General features: G+C 29.1%; 1 protein-coding gene across 3 annotated transcripts; it reads right to left on the bottom strand.

Moving 5' to 3' along the window:
- Positions 1-520: 520 nt before the first annotated feature.
- Positions 521-10,196, bottom strand: LOC130821308 (boron transporter 4-like). Of its 3 annotated transcripts, XM_057687018.1 has the most exons (12): positions 10,093-10,196; positions 9,506-9,588; positions 9,047-9,236; positions 7,231-7,369; positions 6,551-6,716; positions 5,664-5,830; positions 4,566-4,739; positions 3,845-4,057; positions 2,493-2,815; positions 1,603-1,888; positions 860-1,069; positions 521-725 (listed from the first exon to the last, which is right to left on the bottom strand). In XM_057687018.1, exons 1-12 carry the CDS (start codon positions 10,194-10,196, stop codon positions 702-704), a joined length of 2,079 nt encoding a protein of 692 aa, XP_057543001.1. In that variant the 3' UTR covers positions 521-701. The 3 variants fall into 3 exon arrangements, with proteins under 3 accessions (XP_057543001.1, XP_057542992.1, XP_057543007.1); XM_057687009.1 differs by lacking the exon at positions 521-725 and having other exon boundaries at positions 769-1,069; XM_057687024.1 differs by lacking the exon at positions 521-725 and having other exon boundaries at positions 769-1,032; positions 1,623-1,888.
- Positions 10,197-19,469: the final 9,273 nt, after the last annotated feature.

Raw genomic sequence — 19,469 nt, 5'->3', positions numbered from 1 at the left:
ATGGAACACCCTACTAAAATGCTAATTACAATGAATAGTAACACATGTATAATCCCTAGATGGCTAAGCAATTAGCCTCTAAAATACTTATATATCGAATTTAAAAATATTACAGAGAGGAAAATGTCATATATTATTAGTTTGAAGATTAAATTATAATTTTATTGTTCGCCTAAGTGTTTAGTAGTGTGAAATACTGAAAAGTCAATAGGTTATGTCTCTTAAGTAAAATTAGTCAAAATATATCATAAATATAATTTATAATATATTTTAATCTAGGTTTTTTTTTTCTTACCATTCTTTTGCGCTCTCGAATTGCATTTAGTTGTATAAAATTAGTTTTACATAACTTTATGATTTGTGACCTTACACTAAAATGAACAGATAAATATCAACGCGTCAAAATTGATTCATCGCTAATTGTTCGTTGCAATATATATATTTTATAGATAATAAATAATTTATTTTACATGAATAAATAAATGAAACAAATGATATATGTGCAAGTATTCATGCGTATTATGTACCAATATATCTACACAGATGATATGTATGTACATGTACATCTAGTCATCTATAACATTAAACAAATGAAATTTAAGATTCTGATCTCGAATTGCATCTTCAACTATGACCATCATATGATTCCATGATTTGTCATCATCATCAGGTTTTCAACTCCATCAATCGCAGATATTGAGCTAAACTATGTCCTCCGGATGGACCTACCCACAATTTTATTGAACAATTTAATTAGTTATACGGAGATTATTTTAAATTGCTATATTTTCATGTTAGCTTTTTAATAAAAATATGTCAATTTGATTAAGTTGAATGGTACGTGAAATATGATACGTACCTTGAAATGTGGTTCGTGTCGAAAGCTCCAAGTTCTAGGGTTCACCTCTTTGGTAGCAGTTGAAGCCCATCTTTCGCTACGAAAGCTCACAGTTCTAATTTTTAATTCTCCTCTATTGGTTGTTAACTTGTCTAACATTTCTGAATCAGAAAATTTGTCTTCCGTCTCTTCTTCTTTTTGAGTAATGTTGAGATAAGGAGTTGCATTTTCCTATATTATAATATATTTAGCTACGTTAATTATATATAAAATGATGTCACGTATGTGTTTTTTACTTTTCATAGTTGTCATCAATAGGTATTAGATGTTATAAATTATTAAGATACTCTATATAGTTGAAATTTTTAAATAAAAACAAAGAGTTGAGATTTTTATAATTGGAGAAATTAAAATTCAAAGTTCTAAATTATTAATTCCTAAAACTTTAATGACGACAAGTTTGAAAAAGAATATAAAGTGACAAAATGTTTAGACTTGTTGTAGAAAATTACTTACTAATATTTTTATTAAAATTTGACATCAAAATTGTTTTTAAATTGTGGTGGGCCCTATAAAAAAGGACCTTGACTCTTGAGTATGGACTCAAAGTGCTCATGTAGGAGAGTTAGCTCTGATGCCATATTATACTACTATTATAATATATGTTGGAGTCTAAAACATCAGTCGATGGTTAATGAAGTTACTAAGTTTCGGAAGATTGATTTATACTAATAAAAAGACAATGAAGGATGAGGCTAAGATACCTTGAAAGAGAAAGACACGCGACGCAAAGAAGGGGTTGAAGCTAGGACTTCTTCATACTCGTGTGCATCGAGTTCATGCAAGTGAAGTGGTTCAAAGAACTTTGGTAGTACAACATGTCTTATGACTATTAGAAGAAAGAATGGCATGGGAAATATTATTCCAACTAAGGGTATCCAAGTCATGCCATAACAAATCAGCAAGTATGTTAGTTGAAATATTGTAAATGCTACTATGCTTTTAAATGGGACTGTTTCAACATATGAAGCATGGTTCCTCTTCAATACCCTGTACATTTACATAAATAATTGCATCAATTTGATAGTAATCTACTTAATATGTGATACATCAATGTCATGAGCTTAATCTTTGAACATTATAAGGGTCGACTATATAAACTAGGGAGGTAAGGAATATATTCAAAACTTTATTGGACTTGTTCTAAATCCAATCCTAATTTTAGGATTTAGGTTCAATATTTTACGTCCGATGGGTTTGGTTCGAATCCAAAAAGGGAGATATGGGTATAGGTCTTTAGACGCATAAACAACCCAGATATAATCAATTGAGATCTTTATGAAATTGCCGAGATCCTACTTACAATCCAACCAATGATCAACTTATACTTATTTTATATTTAGTTGGATCGATTTTACACCTATATGACCTATAGAGCAATTAATTAGACCTATTTCTAATACCGTAAAATGTAAAATGATCAATTGAAAATAATTAGATTAAGATGCATTTAAAATCCATTTAAAACCCTAGATCATTTTGACCTGATGTGTCTGAGATTGGATCCAACATTTTTAGACCTTAAGAGTCTACAAAAGATCCAACATTGGTTACCAAAATAATTAGATCCAACAAATTTAAATGGAGGACTTACTTGTGTAATCTACTCTTATTGACAAGAAGAAGTTGAATTCTTTCCCAAAATTGGTTACCAGGAAGACTATCAATGGCCATGTAAGCAAAATAACCCCAAAGAAGTGAAGATGGCATTCTTTTTAGGGCAGGCATGGCAAAAATTGAGAATGCAAGGAAAAGGGATTGCAAAAGATTGCTCAATCTTTGCTCGTTGACTCGGACTGGTAAGTAGCTTTCAATGTGCTTCTCAGGATCAAATGTTACATTCCCATTTTTTTCATCACTTTCTCCTTTCATCACTACTTGCTTTAAATCTTCTAGCTCCTTAACTAATGCATTTGTCTGCAAAATGAATGTCTTACTATGACTTATCAAGTTATAAAATCAATCCAATTTCAAATCACGAGTTTGAATCTCATTCAACACTGATTTTATGAGGAATATTTAATTAACACCATATATAAACAATCAAAGTTCGTTAATTACATGTGCTGGTCGTGATGGAATATAAAAATAATTTTGCAGCTCAACTATAAGCTTAATCCTTTGCATATCATTTTTCCATCAATTTTAATTTGTGTTTTAGTGAGAGAAAAAATAACTTGCCTTAGGAAGGCCAAAAATCAAATCCCCATCTCTCTTACTTACTCCAAGAGGGTGTATATTGTATATATAGAGAGGTTTTCAGGTTTAACCTAGTGGGCTTTTGTAAGTAAATTTAGCCCATATTCATATTTTTCATCAAACAATATTCAGGCTCATATTTTTCATCAAACAATATTCAGGTAGTCTCTAGAGAGACGATATTCTTAATAACTACTTGTATTGTTTTTAATGCCTACTTACCGTATCCTTAATGCCTACTTTTAATATCTTAAATGTCTACTTACATCATTCTTAATACCCACTTACAATATTTTAAAAAATTTATAATGGGCCGGCCCAAAAGAGATGGTCTCTCAAAGAGACCGTCTCTCACAAGAATTTATGAACAATATTTTATAGTTAGGTGGAATTTCGTTTGATACGTCACATTGTAAATTTCACTATTAACTTTCTATAATTTTCTATTATTATGCACGATTTGAGATGTTAAACATTAAATTTATGCATTATTGGATAATATTGGATTGGATTGTTCCACATCACAAAACCTTTTAAGTCATTGGAGTCTTTCCTCCAATTGCAATATGATTTTGAGATGGTATCTTATTGAGTTATGAAGTGTGCGCATTTCGTATTTGGTCGATTATTATATGCTTACATTGATAATAAGTTTAGTTCAATTTAACAGATAGGGTGCACAACTAAATAAGACATTTATAGAGAAATGGAACTTAATTAATAGTGTAATGTAGCTGAAAAACATACCAATTTGTTCATGTCCATTTCAAGGAAAATAGCTTGCATATTGCCATAAATTTCAGAGTTGCTCGCCCTTTCACGTATACTTGCTTTAGCACTTTCCACCATTTTTCTTCTAAGCAACTCTCTCTTGAGGACAGCAAGGCTCTTGGTGTGCATGGGAGAATGAGGAAGAAGAGCATAAGAAGGAGGAAGTCCAAGCAATCCACAAACCAAAGTCTGTTACATATATTTAAATTATTAAATTTTATCAGTTAGAAATGTTAATTTGATCCTTAATAATAAGATTAAGATTATATATATCCCATCACTTTAAACCTTACTTTAGGTGGAAGCCAGTTAAAGTTATTTGGGTAATAGAATTAATATTGTTGTAATAGTATTAAGCATCAAGACTTTGATATGTTTAACTAGTGTAACATAATTTGAAAGTTAATTTACTTTTAAATTAGTAATTTACTAATAAAGATGTTAGAGTATATAATATATCCCTGTGTTTTAACCATTAACTTAAGTTTTTGTTGAGTTAGTTTTTTAATATGGTATCAGAGCCAGATTAGAATTGCGGGACATGTTGGTTCCTTGAAAAATTACCTAAAAATAGCCCAAAATTGATAATGATTTGTTTTTTCACTTGGTGAATTGTGAGGAGATTAATGAATCAGGTAACATATATCGTGTTGAAAAGTTGAACTAGAAGTAAGAATAATTAGGAAGAGTGACAAACCATAAAGGCAAGAAGAAATATATCATAGTGATAAGCAGAAGGATTCTTGAGATTAAAATCTTTTTGTTGTGCCATTTTTGAAGCCACGTTATGCTCGAAAAAGAATAGTCCTGCTACCATTATTCCTGGTATTAAGCCCCCTAGGATGTATCTTCCTGGCACTTCTCCCATTTTCTGCAATTTTTCATCAATTTTTTTATACTTATTTGACGAATTTCAAATGTAATTATACAAAGTATATACTCAAATTTTATAATAATGATAAGATTCATACTTCTAATCCTTTTAAATTTCACAAGCCACACAAATTAATGGCATTGGGTAATGCAGGAATATTATAATAACTGGTATTTTAGTTTTAACTAGTATATTTAGTACTTGGCTTAAATTTGTTACTTGAGAAAAATTTTATTTGCAATATTATTTAGGAAAAATTACCATGAATAATATAAATTTTGCTTATTACCCAATATTATTACCAACTTTTGATTAATCATGAATAATACCAACTTAAAGAGGTATTTTCCAAGAAAATTTCTAACATGTTATTAATCAAACTATAGGTGATTATGTGACAAAAATTAAATTTATAAATTAGTTAATAAACTAAAATTGGTATTATTCTAGGAAAATGCTCTCCTAAGTTGGTATTATTGATGATTAATTAATAGTTGGTATTATTATAGGGTAATTAACAAAATGTTGTATTATTCATGGTAACTTTTCTTATTATTTAACTTTGTAACTTTCTTATTTTGAAGATAATATTTGTTATCAATGATCAGTTGTAAACAACTTCATTATTATTATTATAAGGATAATATGTATATGACATTTTATTTGATTCGCCTCGATGTTATTATTTACTAACACTCATTGTATCACGCCATATTCGAGATGCTAAATGTTGGTTTTAACTAGGGTATTAATATATACTTCCTCCGTTTTCTAATATTTTTTTGTTTGGAATATTAATAAGAGTATTGTTTTTATTAGGATAAAATCTTTAAATATAATTATTATTCTTATTTAGATTCTTTCATTTCCTCGACTTACCTCATAAACAAAAAAACCAATAAAAAAGATAAGATAAATTACCTTGGCAATAGTCCAAGGATGCAAAGAATCAGAATCCCAAGGATGAGGACTAAATAATCTTCTAGGAACTCCAGAAGGAACTTTGCTTGGTACACCATACGACAACGCTGTCCACACTACTATCATCAATGGAACCCCGAAATTCGCAACAAAATTTCTTATATAGCCTACACACCAAAATATATATTGATTTGATAATAAGGCCTATGAAATGGGTGATAATTAGTCATATTTGTTCATATTAGTTCATTTTTAAAATTTTGAATTGAAAAAAGAGATTTATTTGAATTTATCTTTTAATTAATAAAAAATATACTTTAAATATATATTTATGAGCAACGAATAAGTATATGAGTTTTCATAATTAAACTGATGAGGAAACTTGAAAGTGGGAACTAAGAAATGAGGAAAGTGTGAATCAAGGAATGAAAAAAAGGTAGATTGCTAAAGAATTTTCAATTACTTTAAATAATTATTTATGAGTTGCAAATAAGTAAGTATATGAGTTTTCATAATTATACTAACTATATATTTTAAATTTATATTTATATTTATATGTAAGTAAAAGCCAAAATATATTTACATTAATTTGATAAAAATTAATGTTCAAGTGATTTTATAGGACTACTATTAGGCTATGACAATTTGTCACATGATCACCCCATGAGTCTACTTGTGTGGAAACACCTAAGGGGCACCCGTGAGTTCGGGCCTACAAACCATGAATTATAAGCATGGACTTGGATACAACACTTGATGAGTTTCACTATTTTCCAAAACCATATGGCATTCAAATATTATATTCAAATATACCGATCACTCTTTTTAGCAATGTGAAATCTTCAATGTGAAATCTTCCTCACAGGTGAAACATATCCAACACTAACCTGTTGCATACCACCATGATCTTGCTTTTCTAGTTTTGAAGGCAGTATAGAGAAAGCCTAGACAAAATAGGATGGCAAGCAATCCATTTGAGTAAAGCCACTCGAACTCGTACGCCTTAATGTCTGGATCTTTCCCTTTGGGCACTTGAAACTCACTTAAAATCCCCTATTATTCAAACAACATAATTTTTCTGGATAATTTATGATAGTCACATTAATTATGAGTATGTACGAGCAGTGCTATATTTATATAGGGCACCATAAATAGAAATCATACTAAATCTTTTAAGAAAAACGGTATAAAATTATGATTAAGCATGTGCTATTGCTAGAGTCTTAATTTTTTAGGGTTCAAAAAATTTATTATATATATAAGATAAATAAAAAGCAAAACCTTTAAAAAATAACCACTTTAAAATTATACATTATAAATTGAATTTTCCAAAAAAATGTCAAGCTGAACTGAACTAAAAGAATAACAAAAATATATTGGATAATAATTGAGTTCTTTGATTTAATTGTCTTCAATGTCCCTCTCTCTTTCACTGATTTATTAACTTTGTTGTGATTTTTTTTTTTTTTTTTTTTGATTTGTGGACGTTGTTAATACTTATGATTTTCTATTTTGTTTATCATTAAATTATTGAATAAAAAATAATTACCATTTTATATCTACATACCTTGATACTCTCTTGGATAAAGAGCAGAGCAATTAACATTTCAATAAGTTCTTCTACTATTCTTGTGAACCGATCAATGACTGCACAGGCATTAAAAATCGCTAATAACAGCAGCAAAACAGCTGTCCACACACAAACCCTGCAATATATAATAATAAAAAGAAATTCCAAATCGTGATTTAAATCACTATAAAACGATAAAATAAATATCAATAGAAAAAATAAAATTAAAAAAATAAAATAAAATTCTAAAAAGCCCCATCTTATGAAATTCTTCCACATAAGGGTAATTTACCAATATTATAAAGAAAAACTTACCTAGAATAATCCAATCATTTACTGATTTTTTACAATAATCCAAATTTTTGATTAACCATGAATAATCGCAACAATAAGGTGTGCTTGCTAAGAATGCACCAAGGTAACCTTTTGCCTATACAACAAGTCATTTTTCTTAAAAAAAATAAAAAAATGAATAGAAAATTAAATTAAAAAAATTAAAAAATTAAAAAATTAAAAAAAAAATAATGTAATTTTATTTTTTGATTTTAACTTTTAATTTCTAATATTTTTGATTTTTTTTTTGTCTGGCAATTAACATGCAAAAGCAGGTTATCATTTGGATAACAATGTTTTGGGTAAATGACCCTAAGTTGTGATTATTGTAGGAAAATCAATAAAAAATTAAATTATTCTAAATATATTTTCCTATTATAAATAACTGTTATTTACTTAGACTACCTACAAGACTACAATACAATCCAACACATATAATTATTATTATTATACCCATCTTTATTACTCATGCATACCCATCTTTCGTTTCTTTTTAATAAGTACGCTATTAAAAATAGAATAAAATAGCTATTAAAAACATAGCTATTAAAAACATAAAACTTATATTTCATCATACGCTATTATTATTATTATTATACCCATCTCGATAAGCTTTCACATATAAGGAAAAAAAATAGCTATTAAAAACATAGAATAAAATTCAAATCGACCTCATTGGCTTAATGGCTTAAAATCTTCACCAGAATCATTACCGGAAGCAGTAAGTGTTATCAGTATATAAGTAACGTAAAACTTATATTTCATCATACTCATCACTTTGAGTCTTTGACATACATGTGGCGGCTATAGAATGAACTTAGAAGAATATAATATACTTCCTCGCTCTTATTTGATTTCTATCAAAGAGAAAATTGATTTTTTTTAGAAAAAGATGAATAATAGTAATAAATAAAAAGAGAGAATGAATTTTGTAAATAAAATTCAAAGAGAGTTAAAATGCATGGATGAAACTAAAAGGAAGTGGTAGGCCAGTCCAAAAATAGAAATGATGCAAATTAAATAGAACGGACAAAAATAACAAATGCTGCAAATTCAGTGGGAGAGAAGAAATACTAATTGAGAAACTACTTTGACATGTGGTGGCTGTAAAATGAAAGTTGAGGAATTCTAAGTATTTCTTAATTAAATGTTGTTTTCTTATTTGCTCAATTATCATTTACTCTAGAGTGTGAATGTTGTTTTCTTTTTTGCTTCTACTTTTGTTTAAAGAGCTTTTATTTCAACCTCTATTATTATTTACTCTAGAATTTTCAATACTGATCTCTAAGTTTAGTTAAATTATTATCATTATAAAAAGGCCTTACCTTTACCCCATATTCAACTCATTCTCATCATTTATCATTAAAACATATATAAATATTGATCAATACTAAATGTCTTCAAATCTAAAAAGTAAAATTATAATCTTCATACAAATTTCTACTCATATTTTCTATTCTTTAATAATTTAAGGAATTACCATGCTGTCCAAGCCAAGTAGTGATGCTTTAAATCCTCCCTTTGTTTAGCAAAAGCAAACAAAAAGGTATACATAAGAACAGTTGGTTCAGCAACTCCTTGTATTAGAAGTGGTTGTCCTCCAAATAGTGAGTGCAGCAGCCCACAAATCGCTGCCGAAGATAATGTTTGCACTGAGCTCAGACTCCCACCTATAATTAAGCCCGAAATTTTGTAATGCAAATTAATAAATAGAATTATATGAAAACTTTTAAGAAACAATTTAATTAAAAATTTAAATCGATAAAATTGAAACTAGCTGAAATAGATAAGATTTTAATTTATAACGTTGAGAAAAGATTTTCTGATACTATTTTATAAAACCAACTTAATTAAATAATTATATTTATAGCTAAAGTCCGTGTTAAGTGTTGTAATTGATTTTTGTTGGGTATTATTAGTCGTAGGACAGAACTCAAACCTGTTTTTTTACTTAACAGTTCACCAAATGCTATAGCAGGAAGAGCAGATGCAAAACTGATGGAGGTCGCAGGAGTAAGTATCCTGTAATAACACTATTATTATTCACAATGTCACACATATGCCTAATAGATATGTTATGCACATGCTAGATTCACGTCACATGAAAACCAATTAAATTAATAAAATCTAAAAATTAATTTTAAATACATATTTTCAGTGAAGTTTTGGAAAATATATGCAATTATTTTGAAATATGGGTATATACTAGTCTTGGTACAATTATACGGGACATTAAATGTTGAACTCAAAAAATTGTATACGTACCCCGTACATGAATATACTCCTCTATCGAGATATGTACCTCTTTATTTCTTTTTAAATATTAATTTAATTACGTATTTTCACCTGATTTTGCACCTATATATTTTTATTTAATTGCATTATAAAAAAGATTTTGAAACCAATAATTATATAATTAATTACTAACTATTGAATATGTGTATTAAATAATTAGCTTAATTAATTAAACACGAGTTAATTAGTATAGAGCAGGATTTGCAACAAATTAATGACAAACGTATGTACCCGAATCCATATTGCAAACCGTTAATCCAATCTTGCTTATAACATGAAATTCTTCCTTGAATATCGCTTTTAATTCCTCGGAATGGAGCTCTTATATTCTCCATTATTAGGTATAATAATCTAGTAGAGAATGAAAATTAGAAATTAGTGTAGATGTAGAATATCCTAAAGGCTAACAATAGATAATGATAACAATACGAACAAGTATTTCTATTATTATAAAAATATGATCTTAATTTAATTGGAAATAAGTATTATTTTTTAGAAAAAAAATTTTAAATTTAATTTTCACGTTAAAAGGTATTCTGTTAAAAGGTATTCTATTAATATATAGTAGAATATATATATAGAGAGTAATTGCATGGATATACACCATAGTTATTGTTATAAATACGCAAGGAACAAATGTTTAACCTAATGATTCTCTTTACTAAACATATTAATGTAATCAAAGAACATAAAACTAAGACTTTTGGACACGAATTTCCAATTTAGTGGCAATTTTTTATTTTAAACGTCTAAGCTTCGTTCGGATTCCAAACGTCTCATTTTATACAACTCTAATGATAGGTCAATATATATGTTAGGGAAATTTCATTGCCACTTGTGTAAAGAATAAAGATTTATGTTTTTAGGTTTAATATTTAACCAACTCTTAAATTATGGGGAATTTAACAAATAATATTACGTATCGATATACGTAAAATATTGCAGTGTTTTTAATTTATTCAATTTGATGACTTGATTGGTAAAGTCACACTAAAATAATAACTTATTTGTAATTTGAGATTGGATATCATTTGAAGAATATCTCCATATATATGTTTTTCTATTCTTCAACAAAAATTTTAACATAATTGAAAGTAGGGTAATATGAGGCTTTGGTTGACTAGAGGAGGAAGAATGTTTTAAGGTTAATTAGAAGAAATGGAAAGTGCTAGTGAACATGAAAACGTAGACCTAATGTTCTAATTTGAAGTGTACCTTTGGAAAATGCTAATTTGATCCAATTACTCGAATATGATTTACAAATGACATAAACGCAAAAATAAAATCAAACTAATATGCTGACTAGATATAAAAAATACGATAGAAGTGTACCTTTGGAATTATAAGTTGAGGCAAAAATAAGCCAATATTTTTTTTTGAAAGATAATTGATAAGTTGTAAGAATGAAATAGAAGATACTTGCATACCTAATGTTCTACATTGTTAGCTATATATATAGTGAAGACGAGCACTATTGGACACCAGAAAGATATTCTGTCGTTTGTAAATGAAAACTACTTGAACTTTTATTTTTATTTTTATTTTATTATATTATTATATTATAATATATTTGATAGCCTTATTAATTATTTTTGCAAAGTCAAGCAGCAATTTTTTTTGTTGTTTTCTAAATATTTATCATTTTTTTATTTCTGGATGCTAGTTTGTTGATTGAATGCCACATGGGCGGCAATTTTTTTACAATTATGAAATGGACGACAATGGTAAGCAATGGCGGTATTGAAATTGGAGTAGAATGCATATAGTCATATGGATGTGGATTTAGATAAGGAACCAACTATGATAATAAAATTAAAACTATTATATTTTTTTTAATAATATAGAATTACTTTTTTTATTTTACCTTTTTAATTGCTAATATATTCTTAATGGAAAATGTCAGATATAAAGTTTTGTATATTGTTTAGTTAATTTTAATACAAATTAAATTAAATCAAAACATACTAAAAATGTTAAATTAGGCTGAACTTATTGTAAATACCAACAATTATATATCGGGAAAATACGAGTTGTACAAACTTCATAAGCCAAAGAGTATATAATATCCCAAATCATATGGCAATGGAAAGAAGGAATCCAATAACTTATAAAGTGTGCGCACCATCTTGAATATGTCGATGTTGGATAAACCATCCCAACACCCCACTCACTTTCAAATCCCCGTCAAGTTCGCATGTGGGAGTAATCAATTAGGGTGGGAACGTCATTCTTTTCGGATCTACCATTTTTAGTTTTAATTGAACCATCAACTCTTATACCATGTTAAATTAGGCTGGATTTATTATGAATGCCAGCAATTATCGGAAAAAACACGAAGTGCACACACGTCATAAGCCAAAGAGTATATACTATCCCAAAACCATATTGCAATTGGAAGAAGTAATCCAATAACTTATAAAGTGTGCAGACCATCTTTAATATATATGTCGATGTTCAGATGGTACTATACCAAAAATTGATTTTTCCTTGATCCAAATCCAAATCAAAATTTTACTAAACCAAAACGAATCAAACCAATTACACTATAGAAAATCAAAACAAATATAAAAGAAAATTAGCTCAATCAAATATATCAAAAATTTATAATTATTTACTAAATCTCAAATAAATGATCAAAAGTTTAATATACCAAATATTTCAAAGTTAAAATGATACATTGAAACTCGATCAAATTAATTTAAAGTTTTGATGAATTATATAAGTTACTATAATTTCAAGCATAAATATTTTTTTTCTTTTGAAATATGCTCTTAAGCATAAGTATTCTGGAATTTAGGTTTTGGTTTTTTAATTGAAAACCTATTTTAAACCAAAATTGTAACACCCTGAGATTTTAATAATGAAATTATTTAATATTTTAATAACTTTTAAAGATTATACAATTATATTAAATTATTTCTGAATTAGTTTTAATAAATTTCTTTCATATACGGATTTAAATTGTAACACCCAAACAGCAGCTGCCCAGCAACTAGCACAACCACCTGCTGTGCGTCTGCTGCAGCCACGACCGCTAGCTTGCTCCTCCCCTTCTGCCGTAAAGGGTGCCGCCACCAGCAGCCACGGTTCAGCCGCATGGTGTCCTTCACAACCATCTAGTCTTCATTCCTTTTCTAATTGCCCCATTGTAAGCCTCTCAAGTTTACACTAAGTAATCTTCCTATATCTAATTAGAATTTTATAAAGGCTCATGAGTTTGGTGTTGATTTTTTGTTAAATTCATTGAATCTTGTTATGGGTAAGAATTTGATTGATGATTTGAATGTACTTATGAATTGGGTTTTTGAAATATGAATGAAAAGTGTTGAACCTTGTTTTATTTTCATTGAACCTTATTGTGGGTAAGAGTGTGTTTGATGAGTTTAACATATTTATGGCTTAGAGTTGAAGTATGAATGAAAATAATGGTTGTGTGCTATTTTGATGGTGTCTTAGTACATGAGTAACTTTATTTGTGTTGAATGTGGGAGTTTTGTTAGGCATGGTAGTCTTAATTGGCCTTGTTGAAGTAAACAAAATTATTAATGTTGATTACAAGTACTCTCGTTAGGTTATCGAAGTTATAATTAAATGATATTAGTAAGACCATGAACATAGTGTCAACTTGTTGAGAATTATTAAAGTTACCTGTTATGATGTCTTGATTTTAGCTCTTTCTAACCTTAGAGAATATAATAAATGATATTGCAATGCGATAACCTTAAGATTTGTTCTTGTCGCCATATTAGCACTACACTAACATTGTGAGACTTAAGTGTGAATCGTCGTTTTATTTTAAGATAATGTGAATCGTTATAACTCAAAGTTAGTTGGTGTAATGAAACAATTGACATAATCCTTTTATTCTTTGTCGATGGAAAAACTTGTGTTATTGTTGAATTGACGATTATGCTTGATGTTGAATGAGATGCGTACGTGCTAGAAGTAATTGAAAACTTGTCGTGAATGGATGATAGTGGTTACTTTGGCTTTTAGCTGGTATGAAAAAGTAGTTAAGGGAACTTATTAGTTCTATTCATAGCTTATATAGGTGCCCACTTCATAAGAGGAAAGTAGAACCTTAGTCGGGTGATTTTTGTAACTTGTGATTGCGCAATGACGCTTGCAGGTACGTACACGCAGTAATTAATTATCATATTCATTGTTTCAAAGTATTATCCATATCATGATTATATGCATTGTATTAGAATTATAAAACGCCAGAAAGTAAGCCATGCTAGTGAATAGTCATAATAGTGATATAGGCAAGTAGAATGAAAGCATTAGGAGACTATGAGAACAGATTTCTAAATAGTAGAGAAGGCACCATGGTTGTGTGTGGTATCGAAGTTATTTCCTACTTATTGAGCCTTGATTTATGATTAGTTGGCGTGACTCAACTGGATTATGTCCGGTTGATTTAGTAGTCCCCTAGGTGAGGTCCGACGGGACCACCGTAAGGGGGTATGAGCATGCTTGGGTCATTGGGCGCCCGGTGGCCGATACTGCCTCTTAACCGAGGTATTACCATGCGGGCCTTGCAAACCCCAATATGGTGGCCTCTTCACTGGTTTAGTACCCCAGTGTGTTAGTTTTTTCCGGAGGTAGGACCCGAGAGGGTCAGTTGAAGGGGGCATGAGCTCATACTTTGCCATGGGCACCGGGTTACCGATAACGCCCTTGGCCGTGTCACTATGCCATGAATAGAGAAAAGATCCACTACCTTGAATATACTTCAAGAGATTAGTAGTTTAAAAGAGAAATTATGAGTAAATAGAGGTGTTTAACAAATGAGTAGACTCGTTATTGCCATATTATATCGTTGTCTATAGTTTTGTTCAATGACTTTAATTGTTATAAGTTCATTAATTACTGATGTTTATGTGTTTGTTGTTGTTTGTTCATGACTCTCTATGATGTTCCTGCTATAACACATCTGACTATGGTCATTATGTTGAGCAGCAGGAGGATCATAGCTTGACATGACAGGTATAGGAGCTTCTTTTGCTTTGCATTGGGGGAAAGAGTGGAGTACGGTCGTAACAATTATGTACAAATTGCCTAATGCTTGTAGCTTCTATATTACTTGTAAAGTTATTTTTTGGAATTGTATAATTTCTTTTGTATGGAGCCATGTGACTCCTTTTATGATCCATAGTTCCGCTGCGTAGTTTTTGTATGTATAGTAGTAAGAACACTCCTTTTCCGTCAGATCGATGCGTTAACACTGGAACCACGATCCTCGTTAGAGTTGATGATTTGAGAAGCCGGCGATGATTCTTTCTGTCGTGACGTATTCTTGAAGGCATTAAAGGCCTTAGATTATTTTAGTTATGTTATCCATTTATATATTCTTGTCACATCCTCAGTGTTCAGCAGAAATGCTGCCGAATTTTCCATTTACTCATCTTTTCAATTAAGCTTTAGCGTTTATTTTAATTATTTTCCCTTTTCTTTTTATGTAACACCCGAATCTCCTCCCTTCCTTCACGATTCTGGTTTCGTTAAAAAGGTTGGAAATTCAGGGGTATTACAAAAATTTGACTATTTTTTAAAGCAAACTAAATCGAAATGGGAAAAACACCAAACCAAAATTCAATTTGGTTTAGTTTGGTTTTTTATTTTTCACTATATAACTTACACCCGTAATTGTCATGCACTAATTCAAAATTTAAGTATATGATTATGCAGATGAAAAAATAATTTTTTATCAGAGGAAAAAATTATCATATAATTCATATATGTAAATTGAATCTTGACCTTAGTTTTTGTACAAGATTTTTAATATTTGTTAGTTTCAAATAGTTTGCTACATTTTCTTTTACTATTTTTATTTATTTTATCTACGCATTTACTTTCTTTTTTGATAATATTCACACAATTTTAAATGTTTTAATTTTGTTCTCAAAACAACTAAATTACTCATTAGTACTGTGCTAAATTTTGTGGTATGCAATTAATTAGACCACATATAAATAACTCAAGGTTAAATTTAAATTGATATATATAAGTTGGTAATGCTGGATAGTCCTCTACGGACAAAGAGAGGAGAAATTAATTAAATCTCGAATTGAACCTCTCTCACAAAGGATAAAGAGAAACCCTTATGTATTTAGTCACTGAAAATTAAATCTGAAAAAGTCGTCAACCATTTGATAAAACTATAACTCTATGACATTAATTAATAATAATTAATAAGTCATAAATTATAATTTTTGATTAATCTTTCTTAAAAAGCAATTAATTATTTGTATTCAATTTAAAAACTATAGGATGTTATTATTTTTTCCATATAAGATTCATGATTTTGATTGCCCACCACGTCTAATCCTCTCCTTCTCTTAATCTACTTAGTTTACTTAATAAAAGTAATAACGTAGGATCTTCTAATGGGCCGCCTGGATTGAGGGTAATTATTTATAAGGATAAATAAAAAGTCAAACTAGAAAAACAAAGTTAATTAGATAGATGATTAAAGAAATTTGATTATTAGAAAGGTGGAAGAATTAATTAAAAGGTAATGAAAAATGGAGAAAATATCAATTAGTTCTCCTATTTTGGGTATAAATTTACCTTTGAGGAGGATGGAGAATTTCTTTACCTCCAAACAAGGGACATCAACCTCTTTTTTTATTCACTTTTTTTAATTTATTCTTATTTTACCTTTATCATAATTATTATTTGTATCTTTAAATACCTTTCTTATATTAACTTGATTTTTTCACCCTTTTAAATATTTACTCCATGAAAAATTAAATCCAAAGTAATCCTAGTATTTGATATTATCATCATCACCTCATTTCGAGGAAGTCAACGATGATGAATTATAAGTAGGCGCTGACTTATTTAGATTTAGATACGTGATAGCCACCCGATAATAATATTCAAAGCGCCAGTGTTTCCTCCATTTTTATCTAATTCTACAAGTTACCTAATTAAATCACAAGATTGTAATCAGAACTAATAACCCAATTTGTTTAATTATGTAGCGTCATCTTGATAAGATGAATTAAAAATATGCACTTATATCACCTACCTATTACAAACTACATTGTACACTTTCATTCGAAGGTGTGTTCATCCATAAGAAAATTAAATTTTGTCTTAGTTTAATTAATATTATTTTTTCAGACAAAAGACTTAAATTTGATTATCACCTAATTTTTCTCTTTTCTTAATCTACCATATAATTACATTTTCCCTTTTTTTATGCTCTTACAGTTACAATATATAAAATAATACAAATATCCTAGGAATCTAAATATTAACTAAGTTTTTGTTTGAGTTAGTTTCTTAATAAGGTATTAGAATTTAGCATAACAATAGCTCTAGAACAGTCATTAACTATCGTCAAAAAATAACAAGCTCCGCACGACGAAATATGTCTATACGGGCCCCACAAATCACAATAAATTTTTTTCAAAAATTCTAGATGCTTTATTGTCACTCAAAGGAAACCTATCTCCTGGATGCTTAGCACGCATGCACACTTCACATCCTTTATCTAAATAATCTTTGCTACTTACGGTGGGAAGCAACTTAACTACTTTCTCGAAAGGATGACCCATACGACGATGCCACAACTCCAAGTCAGACTTTGCAGCAATAGCACTCACATGATGCACCGAATTCGATTTGCTGAAATAATACAATTCGTCCTTCCTAGCTCCCGTTCCAATTGATTCCTTCGTTTTGTCCTGTATAACACACATATAAGCATTAAATTGGACAATATAATGAAGGTCATCAATAAGTTGTGAAACTGAAAGTAAATTACTATGCAAATTAGGAACATAGAGCACCCCGGTGAGGGTGATTTTATATGACAAACAAATAGAGCCAACAAGAGAAGTTAACACTGTTTCACCATTAGGAAACCCAACCGGACACTCAAAGTTTTTGGTGTCAAAAAGCCAAGATTTTTCTCCGGTTACGTGATGAGTAGCTCCCGTGTCAATAATGCAAGCGGTATCATCAAACTTACCATTCAAACGATTATCGAAAATTGTAGCGTTACCTATTTTTGGTGGTGGTGGAAGTGATCTTTCACCGCCGATCATGGTGTAAAAAAAAATTAACAAGGCTTTGACACCATGTAGAATTAGTATAAACTTATAGATTTTTTACCTTTATTAATCAATCAACTCCAATATATATATAAAGCTAACTTTAGAATTACCTTAACTTAGGCAACTAGAATTTTAAGAAACAAAATATAAAAGATAACAACCAAAAATATTCCCAAAATATATTATACCCACAAAATATATTATTCCAATAACCCTTAATTTAAAGTGGATTATTTAGCGCCAGGTATGAGGAAAACATGTACTTCATCTACACTTCTAACCTATAAGGTTCTCGTGTAAGGGGTGTGTTACTGTATATAATATATCCTAGGACCGCAATGACCATTAACTTAAACTTTTAGTTGAATTAGTTTTTTGATACATAAGACTCTAACTATCTGCACAATTCATCATCATATCCACTGTCTTGTTGATAGAAACTATTTACACAATTGTCATTAACTTATTACTTTTTTTTCTTTATCACTCCTTCCATGCGAATCCGTGTAGTTCTTTTGTCTTTTTTTCTTAAAATTAATGTATTATCGCAATATTTGATTAAAATAAATGGGGTAAATCCTTATTGGCTTGTTGGTAGTTAAATTCAGAAATTAAGCAAAAGGTCAATGATAATGGAATCATAGTGATGCTGATTTATTGCAAACAATTGTTTAAAGTCAAAAACAATGTATACGGCGCTATATCTTAATATACGATGAATGCGGTACGGACAGGTACATACCGTACATGTCCCTTTTACGTCGTGGGTGCACTTATCACCATTATGATCATGACTTATCATCTACTTATTACAAATATCAACAATATTAAGAGAACATTAATATAATTATTGCCTAACATCAAGTGAGAGAAAGTAAAAAAAAATGCGATCTTAAGTATAAAAAAAATTATTAAAGTGAAAATATTGCGTACTAAAACATAAATTATAATTGGTGCACTCATGTTAATAGTTGAATGATCCTTCGTTTATATTTGTGGTTAGGAATTTATTGAAAAAAATTTTTTTTTTGTTATTTATAGAAAAAATTAACACTAATTTTTTTAATTTATTTCTCATATGCTGAAACTAAACCAAAAATTCTATAATTTGTGAATAATTTCACCCGTTGCACTCATGCTAAATGAAAACCAATATTTCAATGAGAAATTTTGGTGAAGATGAGTGAAGATTTCTGGGTAAAAAAGCTTTAAGGTGCTTTATGGCCAATACAACGTTAATTAATAATTATATAAGATGAATTATCTAGGCTAAATATATTTTTAACAGACAAATCACACATGCAATAAATGAGATTAATATTTATTTTTCTTAATAATAATTGTATAAGATGAGGCTAAATATATGATGAGTTTATTTTTAACAGATGTATAATAATTTAAATTATAATTGATATTCATTTTTCTTAATAAATAAATAATAATGTTAATTATTAGATGCAAGTTGGTACATTTTGGTGTGATATATAATATTTTTTCATGCAATTCAATTTTTTTTGTCAAAAGTTAATTAATTTGACC

This window comes from Amaranthus tricolor, chromosome 1 (genome assembly GCF_026212465.1).
Source record: "Amaranthus tricolor cultivar Red isolate AtriRed21 chromosome 1, ASM2621246v1, whole genome shotgun sequence".
NCBI classification, from domain to species: Eukaryota; Viridiplantae; Streptophyta; class Magnoliopsida; order Caryophyllales; family Amaranthaceae; genus Amaranthus; species Amaranthus tricolor.
The sequence above is the reverse complement of the archived record's forward strand: the minus strand, read 5'-3'. Positions and strand labels throughout refer to the sequence as shown.

Excerpts from the sequence above, each read along its gene's own strand:
- LOC130821308 (XM_057687009.1), bottom strand. The coding sequence starts at position 10,196 with ATGGAGAATATAAGAGCTCCATTCCGAGGAATTAAAAGCGATATTCAA. Across the intron at positions 9,237-9,505 it reads ACTGTTAAGTAAAAAAACAG|GTGGGAGTCTGAGCTCAGTG; the intron begins GTTTGAGTTCTG and ends GCTTAATTATAG. Across the intron at positions 2,816-3,844 it reads AAATGGACATGAACAAATTG|ACAAATGCATTAGTTAAGGA; the intron begins GTATGTTTTTCA and ends TTCATTTTGCAG.